At 37.8% G+C, this 12,958-nt stretch overlaps 1 protein-coding gene and 1 long non-coding RNA gene across 2 annotated transcripts; one reads left to right on the top strand and one right to left on the bottom strand.

The window, feature by feature from the left end:
• LOC110051678 (DNA-directed RNA polymerase III subunit RPC4-like) lies at positions 1-12,940 on the bottom strand. Its single transcript, XM_020757735.2, has 14 exons — positions 12,802-12,940; positions 10,245-10,281; positions 9,132-9,216; positions 7,974-8,017; positions 7,083-7,113; positions 6,274-6,427; positions 5,882-5,960; positions 5,401-5,458; positions 5,008-5,134; positions 4,007-4,155; positions 3,024-3,149; positions 2,288-2,373; positions 1,085-1,145; positions 1-549 (listed from the first exon to the last, which is right to left on the bottom strand). The coding sequence occupies exons 1-14, from the start codon at positions 12,878-12,880 to the stop codon at positions 439-441; spliced, it is 1,227 nt and encodes a 408-aa protein (XP_020613394.2). The 5' UTR covers positions 12,881-12,940; the 3' UTR covers positions 1-438.
• LOC149097828 (uncharacterized) lies at positions 549-1,409 on the top strand. The gene is made up of 2 exons (XR_016203751.1): positions 549-907; positions 1,066-1,409. It is a non-coding gene; the product is annotated as an uncharacterized LOC149097828 (long non-coding RNA).
• Positions 12,941-12,958: the final 18 nt, after the last annotated feature.

Here is a 12,958-nt window from a genome sequence, read left to right as displayed (position 1 = left end):
TTGTCAGATCAACGCTCCTTTATTTGGCTATTCATCGACAAGTAAATATTTCGTGGTCATTCACAAGCTTTCAACAATTACCAAACCTAGTGAGACCACGCTCTGAATTGTAGACAACATCCTAATGCCTCGGAACAGGAACTGAGCTGATATATCAACACGTTCAACTCCAGAAGTAAGCCATTTTCTGAGTTAACGATACACTCGGGTGAACAATTCAAGCATGATACCAGAAAAAAGCGTTTTTCTTCTGGTTCCAGGAACCCTTAGTAACAGTAACTGTTCTTGTCTCTTGTATGCTCGATAGCCGTGCAGAAACTCTGAATTTCAGAAGAGTTTTTAATACTCTCAAGCATACCCATGCTTGTCCGATGTAAGGAATTCTTTAATAACCTAGCCATAACTCCTTCACCACGGTACATGTTTGCTTCCTTACTGTCACGTTGAAAGAAGTTGTTCAAAGTCTGGTGTGCAAATCAAGCGGTGATTCACATGCCCAAGACATATCATCTCTGAGCGGCTCTCCTCAGTATGAACAGCTACAACATCCTGGAACGGAAAAACACTCCTTATGAAAAACAATGGTTTTTGAAATATAACCTATCATTTGTTTTCTTCCGCGTTGACACACGATCTGGGGAAGTCCTGCAGGGCATTTTCGCTGGTGTTTTGAGTCAAAGAACAACCAGTAGTTGTTGTAAGTCTGTGATTGTTTAGCATGTGTAGCTTGCGGGATTTCTCGCGCGAGTGCTTTTTTTCCGGTGCCGCGAACGTGAGGGGCCGTGGCTGCAAGGGAACTTACGCGAGCGAGAAAACTCCCAACTTGACTACTCGCCATTCTCCTCGTGGCTTCGCCGCTTTAGTCAGAGGCTCAGCCGCGGGCGAAATCCAACTAGCCAGAAGGCTGGTGAGTGTTCCTTCAATTGTCTTTGAAATTGTCTATTGCTCTCTTCGTTTTGATATCTGAATCTAACCTTGAACTGTCAAGACATCGTTTTATTAGCATTAACAGAAGCATATCCTTCTGGTATCATGACCACTCTTACTTTAGCAATCTTTTAACAGATAACAACAGCTACTTTACCTGTAAAAAGCCACACGGTGTTCCCATAGTAACATCAAGAGACACATCACCCATTAACAGTCTGCAAGGCAAATCATCACAGCACGGTTATATTTATACTTAGCTTGATTTAAGTGTTTTAATATGTATTTTCATAGATTTTCACATATACATGGCTATAGTTTTTTTACATCTGTATTTAATTTTTTGATTTGAGGGCCACGAGTTTTTTAGATTTTAGCTATTTAGTGTTACCCTCACTAAATAAAGTGTTTACTTACTAACTTACTATCTTACTTACGGTTCATCAAAAGCTGATTAAAGCTAATCCGGGATTTAAAGTCAATCCAGGTCATTTACTAGTGTTGTTTCAAAGCGTTCTTACAGCGAAGCTATTTAAAGCCTGGTTCTCAGTTGCAACGCAAGCATAAGCATAAACACGAGCATATTAAAGAAGTTTATGCGCTGGTGAGGATGGCTGCGACATAAGCATAGGCATAACAATATCAAAACCTTACGTTCTTCTTATGCTTCTCTTATGTTCAATGAGGACATGGTTGACAGAAGCATAAAGTGCTCGCTGATTGGCTGATAGTCCTATGCTTATGCCAACATGTCCTCACTGCACACAATAGCGACATAGGCATGAGAAGAACGCAAGGTTTTGATATCCTTATGCTTATGCTTATGTCGTGGGCGTCCTCACTAGTGCATAAGCTTCTTTTATGCTTATGCTTAGGACTAGTAATATCTTCTAACGCAGAAACATTTTCTCGAACAGAAATTTGGAAGAACGAGAAATGCTGTGGGAACATAAGCCGTAGGGTTGTTTTAGCTATTTTGCCTGAGATGACATAAACCCGATAAGTCACGCTCAATGCCTTACTACGATGATCAAGGAACGAAGAAGGTTATACCACAAGGTGCACTACTCAAGACCTTCTTCCACAACCTTGTTTCCAGGGTCTCTCTCTACCCGCCCCCAAGAGCGAGAGAAAAGAGGGGCGGGGAGAAAGAGACCCTGGGAACGAGGTTGCTTCTTTAAGCCACAGACCCTCCGTTATTCTGATTCCTTCCGCGGGCCGGCAGGGTAGGCCCGTAGTGGAGTACCGTTACTGACGACAGTGGCGAGTTCGCTTGTGGAATACTTACTTGCCACAGAAAAACAAGAGGAGTGAGTGAGGTTACAATAAGAACAGAGACGTTCATTGTTTTTCCCCATACCTTGCTTTACCAGACCTAAGTATTTGAAGTTTACCAATGTAACCTTCGGAAGCATCTTTGAGTGACAACTTTTTGGGTTCTTTGGGCTGAAACAAAAAAAATCAACATCCAAAAAGTCAACAGCTCGACCCTGTTACACCTGTTAAATGTTATGGTTTAAACATGGACCCATTTGAAAGAGTTTTTTGTTGAGGTTAGAGTTAGGATTGAAAGACAAAAGCACGAATAGAACACAGCCTTACTATTCTTCAGTCATGGCTGGAACTCATTCATTCATTCTGTCAATCTGCCTTTATTATCTCAACGCGAATATTTTAGTAGAGTTCCAGCAAGATCTATAGGTTCTAGAACATCACACGCTAACTGCATTACCTTGCCTAGCGTTTGGCATGTCGAGAACTACACTGTATGGGACGAGAGCAAAAACACGCCGGAGAAGGGGGTGACGCCTGCTGCCCGGCCAGCTAGTTCTCTCGTCGTTCGTTCACCATTGCCTAAAACCTGCCCACCCACCCACCCTTGAGCTAGCATTTCGAGTGGGTATCAAGACATCGTTTTTCATTCTGTGAGGTCCATGTTTTGGGCTCTAGGTTTTCATGTGCAAGTTAGTTGATCAGGTTTTCAATACAGTCAGTTGTTATGAATGAATTTTTTTTTCTTGTCCGCTATATTGTTTAATAAGGTCATGTAGTGTCATTTGGTTCCGCATGGCATTTAGTTGTGTGTGAGTACAAACCTTTTCTGGTGTAGCTGTCTGGTCATTGGGTGATTCCTCTACAGACATGGGCTCCTCTTGATTGCCAGAAGTTAGCTTGATAGGCAACACATCAGGAAACTGGAAAAACAACAGCTTCCGGTCTCCCTGTAAAAACGGTGAAACCTCGTCATTTAAAAGTTACTAGGCATTCAAAAGTGTTACAAAATAGTAAGTCTTAACATTTCTTCCACCTCAATCCCAGTAGCGAAAGGCTAGAAAAAATAACCTCAAAAAAGGGACTGGGGTGATTGTAGGGAATTTTGAAAGGAACCCCTGAAAGAAACCAAGAAGTACCAGTTCTAAAGCATTTTCGTAATTTCTAGTTGAGATAAACAAGACTGCGTTGAAAATCTTCTCTGACTGGTAAGTGTAGCAGAATACCCTAAAAAGTACTGTGATAACTCCAGTAGTGGTAATTTAAGATTTTACAGCTTAGCTGGAAGGATTTCATGCCCAAGTGATTAGTTTTAGCGGGGAGTATCCAAAGAGAGAAGTGCCATCACGAAGCCCTTGCCAAGTGAGAGACTGCCAGCTATGCAGGATCTCATGATAAAAACACCCGAGAGGTGGTACCAAGCCATTAATTTTCCATTGGAGTCCTTACGCTAATAAAAGACGATTTCGGAAAACACTTAAGCAAGAAAATTGACGTAAGTAAAGTAACGTGACGTTTCAATGACTTCATGTCATTATTGTTGAATGAAGAAATTAAAAATAACGACAAGGCATATTTATAGTACTATAAATATGCCTTTATAGTCATATTACTATATATGCCCTGCTGTTATTTTTAGTTTATTCATTCAACAATGATGACATGAAGTCGTCGAAGCGTCATGTTACTTTACTTACGTTAAGTCCTTACACTCCCAAACATAGAACTTAATAGTCTACTTAGATACCGACAAAACCACACATTTCTTGTAAAAGACATACACTCAGCAGTTTCACTGCATCCATACCACTGATGCAGCTGACAACACATTTGAAAGTGTCATTTCATCTGAAACTTCCTTTTTTATAGGTACTTGTTTCACTGGCTTTTTGAGTGTTTCCACAGGAGAAGCTTTTCCAGAATCAACCAAGTCCACCTCCATAGGTTCACTTTTCCCTAACAAAGCAGTTTTGAGAGAGAATATAACTTTGAGTTTGAAAAAAGCACACTGAATGCTAATACCGGTAATATAAGTCCACATGACTGCACCAGAGAGTGGTTCTCAGCTTAGGATGCATTGGATAAGTTAGTAACAATGGTAGTGGGATATGCAACACGACATTTAACCCAATTCACTTTGAATCACAGTAAGCATCAAGCATTAACACCTGCATTTCCTGCACAGGACAATTTACTTCCTCATGGTACCTAAATATTTAATCCTCCACCCACCCAAGTGTAGAAATAGTGGTGGATTGGGTAAGACAAGTGCTGGGGATAGCCTGCAATTTGACTAGGATTGGTTAAAGTATTAGCAATGCTCAGTATTTCCACCCGTTTATGCTAATTGAGATATCCCAAGAAGAGCCATTAAAATTACTAATTAGCTAAAACATGAAGTGCCATTTTTTAGAAGTGCGTAGTGGTTCACCAGGTTTCTGCCGTTTATCTCCAGTCACCAGGTCAGTGTAAGTTCAATAATGGTTTCTGAAGATGCATAGAATGAACAACCACTGTGATTAATGCTGGCTCAACTTCTGATTTCAGAGGAGTTGATTCTTGGTGCTGACCAAAAGGATTGTGGTCTCCGGGAACAAGACTGTCACCCAGCATTTTGTGAGGCTGGCAAAGCACTTCACTGGCAGTCATTTACAGTCTGATATCTTATAGTCAGATTAAAGGACTTTACTTGCCCATGACTACAGTGTAAAGATCTCAGCCACTGGTTTAAACCCAGATTTCTAACCATAAGGTTACTCCACCTCTTACAAAATGACCAATTTTATGAAAACCAATATAAAATTGCACCTTTTACATCAGTCTCCAATGCAGCAGATTCAGCTTCTTTCTCCTTCATTCTTAAAGCATGGAAAGTTAATGGTAGCTGCACAGGCATAGCTCCAGCATCACTCTCCACATCATCATCTATATTCCCCTAGATTACATGAGATAACAAGTTTCAGTCATTAAAGCTCCCTTCTTTTACTAATGTGAGAAATCAAGACAGGGGTTGTTCCCGTCAGCTGTAAAGTGTATGCCTAGCTAACAATGACTTGAAATTGTTACGAAAAACTTAGGTGTTGGTTACTAGTCAGCAGAGTTTAAAAATTTGACAGCTCAGACAGTCAGCCAATGCTCAATAATAATACATACATGTATATATAGCCACTATTAAAGGTAAGAAACATGCTTTGAACTTACACTTGTCTGCAGCATCTTAAGAACCTTTTTAGATTCGTCCTCGTCGACCTCATCACCCCTACAAAAACATTTGCAAAAGTAAGCATAATTTGTAAAATAAGATATAGTGGCAATATTGAAAGCCACAAACCCAGACGTTATGAAGACAAGCATTGCTGATTTGATTGTGGCAATTAGTAGAACTCTGTGGATGAATATCTGGTGTGTTATCATTCAAATGAAAGCTATTAAACACAAATTATGTATCAGTTAAAGCAAACTTTTTGTTCATTATCAATAGTTAAATTTTATTTCTCAATGTACGCTAAATTACAGTTTACTAGTCTCATGCATGTTGCATGCATGTTGATGAGAATTACCAGCAGCACTGTAATTTTTTTTCTAGAATAGCAGTTGATGCTAGGTTACTCAGACCATTGTAAAACAAAAGAAGGCAGTTCATTTATTGTAGACGTTTGGCCTTGTTACACTAAAACATTACCTTTCCTTCTTAATTTTTACACCAGAAACACCTTCTCTTCCTCCAGATGAACCAAAACTTGGAGTAGAAACTACTTGTCCTGGACATGGACAGAAAGTTTAAACATGAATGAAATTGTCATTGGTATTAAAATATAAAACTTCGCAAAGTTGTTCTAAAAAATTGTTTGTTCTCTAGGAATTTTCAAACTAAAAATTAAACAAAACAACAATTGAACATGGAAAACTGAACTTTATCAATAGTGACCAAAAGTGATATCTGATATGACTAGGCACTAGTGGTTACTACTTCTTTGGCAAACATGAAACCAAACCATTCAAGGAAGAATAGGACCCCAGGAGGCAACAAAGATTTGCACCCTGCTAATACACCATCATAACATTTATCCTTACCAATTCTCTGCTTTTCAACAGGACCCACTCCCATGGAAAAAATTGACGATGCCTGAACAATGTTTGGCTTGCCCCTATCCCCTCTGCCCCTTCCTCGGCCCTCGCCACGCCCTCTGCCCCTTCCTCCATCTCGTCGTCTTCTCTCTCCGGAATTCTGATCAACAATAAACATCAGACAGTCTTGATTGCTATTTTTCGCTGTTAATTTTGAACTCTTGCATTTGAAATTATTTGACTGTGGAACAATTTCTATAGACATGCTCTTTAGTTCTAGTTACTAGCTATAAGTTAGTTTCCATTCAGAAAATAACAAAGGTTCACCCTTTGAAATTTGTTGCCTTGCAGTAGGAAATATAAGTTAGGAGTAATTGCTACCAATCATAACCATTTGCAGATCTGGGCTTAACTTGCGGACATCTCCTTATAGAAACAGTGCTCCTAGTTCCAGCTTTAACAATCCCTTAAATAAATTCATTTTGTGTCCATTTCATGTACTAAATGGCCACCTTGCTAACACTGGGAAAATGGAGTTTGACCGTTTTTACTGTCTTGTGGAAATACAAAAAAGGCATTATCTACGGTCTTATCATATACAATGTAGTACTTTATTTACTTTTTTCTATATGTGTGGTGAACAAATAAAAAGCTCTGATAGCAGGCATTTTATTTCTTGGAATACAAGAGGTGAGTGAAAGCGTGCTGCATGCAAGATGTAAGCTTTTGTATATCTTTCACACTCCCAGAAAGGAAGTATTACTGCCATGTAGGCTAAGATCAATACACTACATTTGGGTGCCTGCCTTTCTTACCCCTGCTGTTGGCGAGGCATCATCTTTTGGCCTAAAAATATAACAAAAATTGTTCGCAATCTGTGCTGCCAAATACTATCAATAAAATAGAACAAAGTTCAAATAGTGACAACATTGTTACTTCAAGATTTAACAGCCCTTTTTATTATTACTTTCAAAGAATTGTTAACATCAGGTTGTTGAAACATGCCCCTCACATGGGCCAGCCTGACATATTACAATTAGACATGTAAATTACATGAAAATATGCACATCACTGAAATATTAAATATTTCAAGAATGTATACTTAAAATAGTAAAATTATATTACATTTTGTAGCTTTTCATCAAAAAATAACACAGTACTGTATGAACCAAAAATATAAAATTTATCGAAAGAAGCAGTGTCAGAAAACCAAAGAAAGTATTGTCTTAAATGTCCATCACCAGTATGTTACCCTCCTTTTTTAGAAAGAAGAAATTTCACAATTTTGAAGTTGCTACTTCTGGGGTTATTACGTTATTTTACAGTTTTAGTAGAGTCAGTGCCAAACACAACTTCGAATGTTTACTGTAACCTGCTTGGGGAAAAAGGTTTTCACTTGAGTGTCAAAAAGTATTACCACACTACACAATATTGGCTTAAAAAACTCATGCCACTTTTTCGTCCAATCATAAGGAAAACAAAAAAGAACTGTGACTGGTTTGCTCATGTTTTCCTGTGATTTCTCATTTAAGCTACATGTAATTTACTTTACATTTTGAATGGTTCATTGGATTGTTGGTGTCCTGTGTGATTGGCCAGCTCTAATGACTAATTGGTTTTGGTTTTATGACACTCAACTGAAAACTGTACCACTACTTAATAAAGTATTTAAAAACAGAATGTCATCTGTAATCAAAGTGGCTTACTCCTGCTTGGTTCTTCTGGTGGGGATGTTTGGAGTAAAAGTTCTCTGTAAAAACAAAAGTGAAAGCAGTTAGAACAATGCAGCTATTATTTGCTTCGTGATCTTTGGGCAACACTTCTTCCCACTGATGGCTGAACCCATACCACAATACTGAGTGCAGCATAGCCAATGATACTGTAGCTTTGTTCATATATTCCCAGGGCTGCAAATAACAATTGGTTATCAGACATTGGCCGAACAAAATTTGCTCGTGTCTGACGAAATCCCAACTGTGGACGGACATGATGTCCAGACAATTTTTTATCGTTTAAATCATTTCACGGTAAGGATGAATAAAAAATTAATATACCGTGATGGTGATGTCTGACCACAATTTGCTTTGTCTGACCAAGATGGTGTCTTAGTAGCTAGGACATGTGTCCTTTCTAGAGAAAAAAATTATTTGCAGCCCTGTATTTCTGAGTAAATTGTGCCAAAATTTGTCTATTACACCAATAATATATTGATCAAAGGTCATGCCAGTTGTCTTATATAGTCACGGTGATACCAAACATCAGGATCTTAATGATGTCTCCTTCTGAATTAGAGAAACACCCGACATCAAAACAAAACAATGACAGCTTCAACCACATCAAGCACGTCCAATCAGGAGACTAATATATGGAAAAAAATATTACAAGTAATAACAGGCATGCGAGTCCAAGAATTAATTGAAGTAGTCTTAGCATTTAAACGTAAGTAAAAAACAAAATAATTTACTTTTTTTTGCCTATGGCTCTGAAAGTGGTTGGGGTGAAAACAGAAGGAAATGAATGTGGCATGGGGTTAAGAAGCTGTTAGTGGGGATAAGTATTGGACAATGACACAAGCAATGTATGCATTTAAGATACTAACACTAACAGATAGAGACCATACAAAATATTGATTACTGTCTCAAGTAAAGCTAAGGCCACTTTGTCTATGTTGAATCAAATAATCATATGGCAGTCTTAGCAATGTGAAAATAAGGTCTTGACTACATTTAAGCCAATTTGGGTAACTTTGCTGCTGCATTAATATTTCACAAAAGTCACTTGCATGTAATTGCTGCCAAAAACAGATTTTATGTGCAAGAAATTGACTCCTGAACTTTACAGTTGTGTATTTATACATTCATCACCTTTGGAGTTGCACTCAAAGAAAGCTTTGGTGACGCACCAAGAGTCAAATCTCTTGCTGGTCTAAGTGATGGCAATCTACCAGGACTGGAATAAAACACAATACAATGAAAATTACAGTCAAAATAACCTCAAAATATTAAAAAAAAATAAAATTATTGTTAATCACCATGCAAGCACTAACACATGGAAATAAAATGCTTCACTTTCATACATTACACGCATGTTTCACTGATAAAAGGTAACTTAAAACCACTGAGAACTTATTCTCTTGATTCAAACTCGCTAGCCTATGCTGGCTGTGTGAAAAAAACTTTGTCTCAGCTCAAGTGATTGCTTTCTCAGGCAGACACATTTAACTGTTGGCCTGTTTTCCTTCACCACCACACTTCATATTGATGGCGATTTATTGAAATTAAAATTGTTGAAAATGTTTGAGCATCACAGAAAGAATTTCAGTCATTATACTATCTGCTAGTATTCTGACTTGTTAAGTTGCTTCACTCCCACACTATTCTCTTGTTCTTCCAATAGACTACATAATCAAACCACTTATTACATAAACACAGGTGAGCTTCTGCAAAAAAAAAGTGCATCTTCACATGTGGTCCATGTGAAAATGACATTGTTATCTTCACACATGAAAAGATCACTGTTGATATATGGCCGGTTACATAATAAATTACACCTTCCGCAGCACAAGTGAAATCATTTTGTATTTCATTGGTGTTTATATTAACAAATAGGACATGACATGGCCGCTTGGAGATATGAAGTTTCTTTCAAGTGTTCAACACTCGAAGAGAAATGATTTCATAACTCCATGTTCATTGTAATATCCTCTATTTAACAGTCAGAGTGAATGCCCTGCGGGATCTTCAAAGTCTTGCAAAAGATCCTAAAAGATAGGGCACTTTCAAGAATCCTTAAAAATGACTAATACTCTGCAAGAATGCAAAAGATCTTAGGGGACTACCAGTACAATAATTATACTGGTAGTCCCCTAAGATCTTTATCTTTGCTTAATTATTAAGCAAAGATTCTTATGAAGTTCCTTGAATATCCTTGTTAGAAAATTCCCACCAAAGGTATCAAGTTGATAATCAAGTCCCTACCTGGGTGAAGCACTGTTTAACTGTCTTGACAACAAAGCTGAAAAATATACAACAAATTAAAGAGACGTTTAATAAACACTTTGTAATCTTCTCCCCATGATGGCCTTTCCAATGACATAAATGACATTAATGAAAATAAATACAGAGCTCTACTTTTATACAATCACGTACAGTACTGAATGATGTAATTACCATCAGTAATGATTTGATTTAGCACCTTCCTTCCAGTAAGTGCTGTCATTTTTAATATTAAGCACTCTCCATTGAGTGTCGTCATTTTTAAAAGCGTGCATATAATTTTTCAATAAGCACCCAATTCCAATAAGTGCTCCCATGGCAATTCTCCCTGTAATATTCTGTTGCATTAAAGATTTCAAAACAAGCGCAATGTTTCAGCCAGAAAATTTTACTTCAGGGCCAAAGTGGCCCCAAAGACTTTTTTTAGGAAAAGGGCCAATAATTAAAGAATAATTGGTACAAAATAGTCGCCAAATGCAAATTTTTGGTTGCCAGATACTAGTATGAAGGATCCGTGCATTACGAGAGAGTATGTAATCCATAGGCATACATGTACATGACAAAGTCAAGGATCAAGGGTTTGCAATGCATTATAGGGTGATTTCAAACACAGTCAGCAATTTGGAAGTTTGCTGATGTGAGAGAGTCAATACAGCAAAGCAAAAGGATGGATTGACTGTTTTTCTTATGTTGAATGTTTTAGAAGCAAAGATCTTTCGATATGTTTTTCTAGAAGGACACACTGTGTGAGAAAATAACTGTTATTGATTAGCAACACGGAGAAATGTAGTCACCATTTAATATGGTGACTAAACCATAATTTTTGGTCACCAAGGATGAAATGTTAGTTGCATTGACGGAATGATGACAGTATCAACCGTATAAATTTCGAGCCCTGGGATGGCTTTTAAAATACTATGCCTGTGTTAAGCCTGCAGCCTTGTAAAAGGAAAGGGCTTAATTGGCTCTTTTCTCATTTTTCTAGGGACCATCTCTAATTACAATACGGGATTTCTGCAATAGCCCGGTCTGGCAGAAACACTGCAAGCGTCTCATAAGTGTGAGAAATAAGCGATCAATACATGTCCCTAACAGAGAAGAAACACTGGCAACTGACCTCGAAACTGATATGCCCTTTAATGGCTTCCTTCTCAAGTTTTCCTACAGTTTTTACAACTTCTGGAAAGCACTACTGACTCTTTCACTCTAAAGGGCTTCTCTAAAGACTTTAAATTTCGAAATTTGATACAAATATGATTAATTAGTAATTGGACCTTGTGTTATACAATTCAGGGAGAAATCATGCTTGTAACTTCAAATCAGCTTCGAGCTCATCTGATTTTGAAATTACTTATGCGATTACTCCCTAAATTGTACTCCAGTTGGTCTCATTACTATGACTTATTATTATTATTATTATTATTATTATTATTACCATTATTATTGTTGTTGTTATTATTATTATTATTATATTTGAGGAATTGTATTGGTAAGGCATATTGCATGCCAACCTAGTGTCACACTACATGTTTGAATTGTGTAACCCTTCTTGAGTAAAAAACAATTTTGTAATAATTTTTAAAAAGGAAACAACATTTCTCATTTTACAAATGTTTCGACATTCCTATGTAATCTCCAGTTGCAAATGTTCAACTGTTGTATGTTTGAATTTTCACTGTACACATGATTACGTTAATTTTGCAATAACTTCATTACTGATCTCGAGCTCAAGGTTCTATCTGATCAAAACTAATGAAAAAACTTTCATGCACTTTCTTGTGCCTGCAGCAATACTGTGAAATATAACAGAAACTAGCTTTGTACTACCTTGTGACACTTATGACAGCTTATGACAGTGATTAGTCAGACAGAAAAGGCAATAATAAAGTTAGCAAATGCAAGTTGAAGAAATATTTATTTGGGAATAGGCGAAAGAATTTGTCACGCTCGATTGCACCAATTTCGCTACTAGAGGACCATTAGTCCTCTAGTAGCATAGCCAATTAAAATGCAGGATTTGCATTAGTCCACTAGTTGGGTGATACTAATTAACAATTAGACCTGTAGCCTGCAAGGGCTAGGGGACAATAGCCCATGAGGCGAAGCTGAATGGGCTATTGACCCGTGGCCCTTGAGGGCGAAGGGTCTAATTGTTTTAGTATCACCCAACTAGTCGGACAGAAAAGGCAATAATAAAGTTAGCAAATGCAAGTTGAAGAAATATTTGTTTGGGAATAAAACGAAAGAAAGCGTCACGCTCGATTGCGCCAATTTTGCTACTCGAGGACTATTACTGATAGTCCTCTACTAGTGTAGCCAATTAAAATGCAGAATTTGCATTAGTCCACTAGTTGGGTGATACTAATGAGTAATAACACCTTGTGATATTTGTTGACATCTTATCTGATACCCCGTGATACCTTGTGACATCTTAGTGATGTTTTTTTTAGCTCATCGTTGTGTCGCAAAAAAAAAACTGCGATGTCTTGTGACAGTCAAAACTTATGGAACCCAATCCCCTAGTATCAAGTGGACAAACCTCTGGCTCCCAATAACGGCGTCTTTCTTGCAGCACTGGGTATTTCTTTAGCAGCGTCTCCATCTTTTCCAGACATCATTACTCAGAATATTGCTGAAGGAAGGTTATCTTGTTCTATTTGTTCTCCAACCTCTTACGACGCTGAGGCGAAGTCTTG

This window comes from Orbicella faveolata, unplaced genomic scaffold (genome assembly GCF_042242905.1).
Source record: "Orbicella faveolata isolate gen_17 unplaced genomic scaffold, um_ofav_v1 contig_46, whole genome shotgun sequence".
NCBI classification, from domain to species: domain Eukaryota; kingdom Metazoa; phylum Cnidaria; class Anthozoa; order Scleractinia; family Merulinidae; genus Orbicella; species Orbicella faveolata.
The sequence above is the reverse complement of the archived record's forward strand: the minus strand, read 5'-3'. Positions and strand labels throughout refer to the sequence as shown.

Bases quoted from the DNA above. Each gene is read 5' to 3' on its own strand.
- LOC110051678 (XM_020757735.2), bottom strand. From the start codon at position 12,880: ATGATGTCTGGAAAAGATGGAGACGCTGCTAAAGAAATACCCAGTGCT. The intron at 6,428-7,082 runs GTAAGAAAGGCA...ATTGTTGATCAG, and splicing joins ATGCCTCGCCAACAGCAGGG to AATTCCGGAGAGAGAAGACG. The intron at 550-1,084 runs GTAAAGTAGCTG...TTTCCGTTCCAG, and splicing joins CACCGTGTGGCTTTTTACAG to GATGTTGTAGCTGTTCATAC.